The sequence below is a fragment of the Calcarisporiella thermophila genome (assembly GCF_041956535.1).
Source record: "Calcarisporiella thermophila strain CBS 279.70 unplaced genomic scaffold VTP21scaffold_27, whole genome shotgun sequence".
In the NCBI taxonomy this organism is placed as follows: Eukaryota; Fungi; Calcarisporiellomycota; class Calcarisporiellomycetes; order Calcarisporiellales; family Calcarisporiellaceae; genus Calcarisporiella; species Calcarisporiella thermophila.
Window position 1 is genome coordinate 231,647 of NW_027192217.1, and position 6,620 is coordinate 238,266.

At 39.3% G+C, this 6,620-nt stretch overlaps 4 protein-coding genes across 4 annotated transcripts; 2 read left to right on the top strand and 2 right to left on the bottom strand.

The window, feature by feature from the left end:
* Positions 1-109: 109 nt before the first annotated feature.
* On the bottom strand, positions 110-998 carry VTP21DRAFT_6472 (40S ribosomal protein uS4; the record flags this gene model as incomplete). The annotated part of the gene is made up of 3 exons (XM_069397106.1): positions 110-278; positions 352-733; positions 977-998. The coding sequence occupies 3 exons, from the start codon at positions 996-998 to the stop codon at positions 110-112; spliced, it is 573 nt and encodes a 190-aa protein (XP_069246987.1).
* A 337-nt stretch (positions 999-1,335) lies between these two features.
* VTP21DRAFT_6473 (60S ribosomal protein eL21) lies at positions 1,336-1,891 on the top strand (the record flags this gene model as incomplete). The annotated part of the gene is made up of 2 exons (XM_069397107.1): positions 1,336-1,511; positions 1,585-1,891. 2 exons carry the CDS (start codon positions 1,336-1,338, stop codon positions 1,889-1,891), a joined length of 483 nt encoding a protein of 160 aa, XP_069246988.1.
* A 264-nt stretch (positions 1,892-2,155) lies between these two features.
* VTP21DRAFT_6474 (uncharacterized protein) lies at positions 2,156-4,598 on the bottom strand (the record flags this gene model as incomplete). The annotated part of the gene is made up of 10 exons (XM_069397108.1): positions 2,156-2,357; positions 2,428-2,741; positions 2,807-2,968; positions 3,033-3,238; positions 3,301-3,445; positions 3,500-3,594; positions 3,664-3,820; positions 3,883-3,991; positions 4,058-4,363; positions 4,426-4,598. 10 exons carry the CDS (start codon positions 4,596-4,598, stop codon positions 2,156-2,158), a joined length of 1,869 nt encoding a protein of 622 aa, XP_069246989.1.
* Positions 4,599-4,730: 132 nt separating this feature from the next.
* Positions 4,731-6,107, top strand: VTP21DRAFT_6475 (uncharacterized protein; the record flags this gene model as incomplete). Its single annotated transcript, XM_069397109.1, has 9 exons — positions 4,731-4,799; positions 4,858-4,931; positions 5,056-5,140; positions 5,223-5,275; positions 5,335-5,615; positions 5,678-5,711; positions 5,776-5,840; positions 5,900-5,935; positions 5,998-6,107. The coding sequence occupies 9 exons, from the start codon at positions 4,731-4,733 to the stop codon at positions 6,105-6,107; spliced, it is 807 nt and encodes a 268-aa protein (XP_069246990.1).
* Positions 6,108-6,620: the final 513 nt, after the last annotated feature.

Sequence of the window (6,620 nt, forward strand, 5' to 3'; positions counted from 1 at the left end):
CAAATGATTCTAACAAAAGAATAAATTCATATTATAGAGTACTTTTCTTCAATAACTTTTTATTGGACAAGTGAAAAACAACTGTTCAAGAATAGAGAAAAAATGTGATTTACTCCTCGTCCTCCTCACCCTCACCACCCTGAGCAGACTTTTGACGCTTGCGCTTCACGCGACCAGCACGGCCACCACCGTAGGGCGAAGTGAGAGCAAAGTCGATGTGCTTCTGCGAATCCAAGCGAACAACAAAGCTCGGGATGTTCACCATCTGCCGGCCAACGCTGAAAAAATCAACAGAGGCATCATGAGTATGGTAAATAACCATGTAACAAAGCACGAGATGACAAAACTTACCGGATATGGCGTTGCCTGATGAGGACGCGAGCATGATGGATCGATTTCGCAAGACCAAGTTTGAACACTTGGGTCTGCAAGCGGCGCTCCAAAAAGTCCTCAATTTTGAGGGAAAGCACGTAATCGAGCTTCATCTTGGATTCGTCCAAAACGCCAATGCGCACAAGACGACGAATAAGAGCATTTCCTTCGAAGAGACGACGAGGGTCCTTCTCTTCAAGAGTGAGCAGCTCACGAGCAGCACGACGGATCTTGGAGAGGGTGTAGCCAACTCGCCAGACCTCGCGCTTATTGCGCAGTCCGTATTCACCAACCAGCTTCAACTCGTGGTCCAGACGCTCGGACTCGAACGGGCGACGGGGAACCTTGTAAGTCTTAGAGCCTAGTAGAAATAAAGAGGCGTAGAATTAGCAAATGTGGTTGGAAAAAGAGAATATGTAAATCGAAATAAAATTATGATTGGGGTAAGATGATATTAGAATAGTGCGGAATGGTATGAAAGTATATATAAAAAATATAAAAGATACATCGAAAATTATCACGCTTATTCTCATCAGAGCAAGCATGAAGGTGATATTAAATCCTGGATTATTGATGAATATTATACTATAAAGAGAACACATACAGTTTCTCGGAACCTTCGGCATGCTGGCTTTCGACTAGTAAATTATTGCACTTACGATGAAGTGAGGCAGTCGAGGAAAGAGGGGGAAAACAAAAAAGTACTCGCAACCAAAGTCTTTATTTACACATCTCGAGAATAGGAATTCTTTGATTGGGCGATTCGAGTGACGTCGACACCAAAAAAATTTTCTCTAGTTTTGTTTGTATAGCGAGGGCATCATGAAATAGGTTTCCTCCTCTCTTCCCGTTCTCATTTTTTTCAGTTTGAAGAAAGAGAAAAGGTAAACATATTTTTGGACAATTGAATTAACAAAGAGATGCTAATCTTATCTATGATATTCACTCACCGTAGAATACAACATGCCGCATTCGTTCGGTTACCGCGCTCGCACTAGGCACATGTTCTCCCGGGATTTCCGGAAACATGGTCCCGTCAAGCTCTCTACCTACCTCAAGACCTACCGAGTTGGCGATATTGTTGACATCAAGGCTGATGCCGCCATCCAGAAGGGCATGCCTCACAAGTTCTACCATGGGTATATTTTCTACATTCTCGGATCAGGTTTTAAATTGCTCTAATCTATATTCCTTTCTATTTGCTCTCTATAGTCGCACTGGTGTTGTCTACAACGTCACCCCTCACGCCGTTGGTGTGATTGTGCACAAGCGCGTTGGCAACCGCTACCTTGAGAAGCGTGTTAACATCCGCATTGAGCACATCAAGCACTCCAAGTGCCGCTTGGACTTCTTGCGTCGCGTTAAGGACAACGCTGCTAAGCTCAAGGAGGCTCATGAAACTGGCGTCAAGGTTAATCTTAAGCGCCAGCCCGTGACCCCCCGTGAAGGTCACAGCGTCTCTACATTCAACAATGTCCCAACTACCATCACGCCGGTACCTTTCGAGACCCTGCTCTAATCCAATTTTATGCTTTAAGATAACATAAATAAAAACGAGTGCGTGTGAATGGGATAGACTCCCGATAATTATTCCTTTAAAAACTGAGATAAAACCATAGACTCTTTCATACAACCCTGCTTCTAAAGGATATAACATTTATTTAAACAACGAGTATCAACTAGTATCATACTTGGAATCTAATATAAGCTAAACTTTAAGTAAAAAATACACTAAACAAATAATAAGTTGCTAAGAGCTTATGAAACACAATATATATCAAAATCACCGTCCAGCATCAATCTCTTTTCTTGCGACAGCTATTTGCTCTAAAGTGTTTTGCTGCTCTTTCACTGCTAATTGCTCCAATTGACGTAGTGAGCCTTCAACATGCGCTTTGAATTTGATCAGATCTTCTAATATCTGTATAATTTCCTGCGTCGCCATCTCTCTCAACTCGTTTGCCTGCCGTAGTAGCACATCATACCTAAATTGTCACGGTGTTAATGTGTTTTAGCTCTAAGTATAACCTAATATCAAGATTCTCTGAATCTTACTCAATCGTCACTTTTTGTACTTTCTGTTGACTTTGAAGTAGAGTGGTTGCCCCATCGATTCGCATCCGCTGTAATTCCTGCTCCAGCGCTTCAATTTCCTGGTTGCTAGCTGCATTCTCGGCGGCTACAACTTCACGCTCTTCAGTATATTGTTGGGTTAGATGGCGAACTCGTCCCTCTAAGCGAGATAGTTCCTCGACCTTATCAGATACTTGTTCTGAAAGACGATCGACGATGTCTTGCAAATGGAACGATTCCTCTTGTGTTTTATGAAGGGCAGTATTGAAATTAACACGCAGTTTTTGCAAGATAGGCTAAATGAGTAAAATACACTGATTCGTAAGCGAAAATAACGAATACGTTTAGAAATATTCCTAACCTTGACCGCGTTTCGTAAATCCACTGAAATCATCTGCTCTGATCCTATTGCATTAGTGTCAAGCGCAAGCTCATAATCTCCCCCACCGGCATTCGCTGCAGAAGAAGGAATTAGGCATATACTATATGCTATCTCGTTGTATCTTTGCACAGCTCGATCCACCTAAATAATCATAGGAATCATTTGAATATACATCATGAAAATTTAATATCTTGACGATATTCACCATGCTAAGTTTGGATTGAAACTCCCGTTCTTTTTCCCAGATCTGCTTATTCAATTCCTCGGATTTTACGGCAACTTCATTCAAACTTTTCATCAACTGTTCACGCTCCACGGTCATTCGATCGACATCGGCCGGGGAAACCTCTTGTGAGTCAACCTTTGCTTGCACTTCATTCTTTTCGCTATCAAGTCGTTCGAGTTCAGATTCTATTAAAGGATATGTGTATTAGAAAAGATTAGATTTCAAATTCACTGAGTATACAAATTACCGCTTATTTTTAGTTCATTTTTCAACTCTTCGTTCACCTCAGTGAGTTTCTGTTTTCTTCCCTGGAGTTTCTTGATATATTGCAGAAATTTCTCCTTATCAGATTGGAGCGTAGCTCGTTCTTTATCCAATTGGACTAAGGGCGACTATAAAAAGATGTCAATATTTTACTATTTCAGAAAGAAAATTAAAACTAATACCTCTGTCTCGTTCATTTGCTGCAGTTCGGCTAGGAGCGACTGGCTCTCTTTTTGCAACCGTTCGATTTCTTGTATTGTGTGCTCATTTTTTCGATCTAATAATAATCATACAATTATGAGGTGATATAATTTATATAAAATAATGATATTTATATTGAATATACCAAATCTTGCTGCTAGCTCTTGCTCCATTTCATCAAAATCATTATTGCCAACATCCATCCAATATCCATACGCTTTGGCAAGGTAGTCAAAAAATATCTTCTCTGGAGAATCGTCAAAGTTCATTTCATTGATTTTGGGATCAATCTTTTCAACGGACTATACGATTCAATGAATCATTAATATGCCTTTCTTAAAGTGTAATATCAGTGCTAAAGTACCATTATCAATTGCACCATCCAATCAAGCATTGCTAGTATAATTGGCCATGAATGCATCGAGCCGACCGCGTAAAGAGAAGACCTGGAAATTTGATCTGCAAATGGGTATCTAAGTATGATTGAATGGGGTAAATTGCATGTATATAATATACCATCAAAATAGTAAAACATTTACTTGATACCCTTAAGTAGAGCAGGCACCTCCTCTTCGAACTTCTTTTGAAATACATAGTGCGGGTCAAGCTTTGCATAAAGAAACTTAAAGATATTCTGAAAATCTTTGAGGGTAGGTTGTGAAAGTGTCTTTGTAGAGACTGCTTGAGTGTAACCTGATTGCGCAAGAAAATTAATTATGTTGCGTATAGCCTTGTGCTGAAAGGATTTGTCGCGCACAGGGCGTGGATCTTTGCTAGGAGTTCCGCCTGAACCTATTGAATTGACGATACCTACGCTAGACGGTCGATGAAATGCACTAGAACGTCTGTTCATATGCAAAATTGATGTAGTATTGTACATTTTAGGAGATTGGATATCTAATATTACCTGACAGACATCATTGATGGACGCGTTACAGTAGTCCTTCCAGCCGAGGGTGGAGGTGGAATGGAAGATTTGAAAGCGTTCGACTCAAGTGCTATTGTTGTTCGTCTAGCTGTTGAAGGAACCGGAATGCCAGATTCCGGCCCAAGTGTAGTCCGTCGCGACCATGGTTCCATGTTTTGAAATCTTCAAAAAGTGAGAATACAGAAATTTTAACAAAATCGCAATTTTACGCGTTCCTAATTTTCTACGTCACCTTTAATATACAATCGCGAAATACATGTGCTCTATATGGAATCTTGAATAAAATGAATGCTGTAAGAACCATCAAAGCTGTACTTATCGATCTCAGTGGGACACTTCATATTGACAAAAAGGTGGTAGATTCTACTTCTATTTACAAGAACACTTTATTTTTAACACATTTATTTCTAGCCGATAGAAGGAGCAATTGAGGGGCTAAAGAAACTAAGGAGTTCGGGAATTCCTGTAATTTTAGCATTACTCGAGTTTTTCGTTTAATTATCTGTCAGCTAATTCTCATTTTATTATTTTTTATAGTTCAGGTGCTTATTATTTGTATCCTGGAATTAGTGAATAACTATTTAAAATGTAACATAATATTATTTTCAGGTTCTGTACGAATACAACCAAGGAAAGTACGCAGAGTTTACTTAAAAAATTGAACTCCATCGGATTCGAAGTACACCATCACGAGGTATTGTCCTATAACTTTTAATTGTATATTGTGTACATTTCAACATATTTTGTCTAATAAGTTATTTTTACTCGTATGATAGTTGTTCACTTCGCTGAGTGCCTGTAAGAACATCATTCTCACACAAGGCTTAAGGTAGAGCACTTTTATCCTATAGCATATTTTTCGTTTCAATTGTAGCATTTATTATCTAGGCCACTATTGCTTTTAAATGATGAGGCTCTGGAAGATTTTCATGATGTACCTTCCAATGGTCCATATGACTCTGTAGTAGTTGGACTCAGCCCCAGCAAATTTAATTACGAGACACTTAATCAAGCTTTTCGCATTTTACTTGACGATAAAGCTCAGCTTATCGCAGTTCACAAAGCCCGCTATTTTGCAGAGAGCGACGGTCTATCATTGGGGCCAGGCGCATTTGTTTCTGCTTTAGAATACTCGACAGGAAAAGTTGGAAAAATTGTTGGAAAGCCAGGTGCGTTTATAGATTTATCTTGACCAACATAAATTAGCTTGATTTATAGCTTCTTATTCTAGAAAAAAGTTTCTTCGAGATTGCCATAAAAGACCTGTGAGCTTATCGAGAGTTGATAAATTATGCCTAAAAATCAGGCTCACTCTTGGAATTTGCTTAGGGATTGTCTGGATTCCCCGGAGAATGTGGTTGTCATCGGAGATGATATACATGCTGACTTAGGAGGCAGGTGCAAGAATTGATAATCAACAATTCAATGTTAATGCTAACATTTGAATTTAAAGGCGGTGCAAAGGAGCTAGGTCTAATTCGCTATCTTGGTAAATACCTTACGTATATTCACCCTTATATTTATGCTTACCCTGTCGATCATTTCTACTAGTGCGGACGGGAAAATATCGCAAAGGAGACGAGAATAAATTTGAAGGAGTGGACGGAGTTTTTGAAAATTTTGGCCAAGTGGTTGAACATATTATACAAACGAATAAATAGTATTCGATGTATTGTTCTCTCTACAATAACACTTAATTTCGAAATCATAATCTCAATCATATGAATAAAATGTAGAAAGGCTCTCCTTTGATTCTATTCACTACGGCTCATCACTCCTTCCTTGTCTACGAGTGCATTTGTATAGTTGTGACACTCCATCCACACTCCAACACTTACTAGAGCACTGTATCACATAAAGAATAGCGGATAGGTTTGATAACCCTTCTTCGTACATAGTGACGATCTATCAATTGTGTATAGCACTAGTATAATGCAACAATTACAAAACTCGAATTCATTTTGCCAGAGATGGATCTCCCTCTCGGGTATTATTGGCCATGGGCCCAGTCCACATCTTCAAGTCTAGAACAACTTGAATTTAAATCTCGGCTCATGCAAAAGAAAAAGAAGGTGCACTTCTCCCTACAAAAAACCCGTCTGGTGAAAACTGCTAGAAAACGAATAGGAGCATGTAGAAAAGGTGGAGGAGGTTCGCGATTCCCTATAATTTTT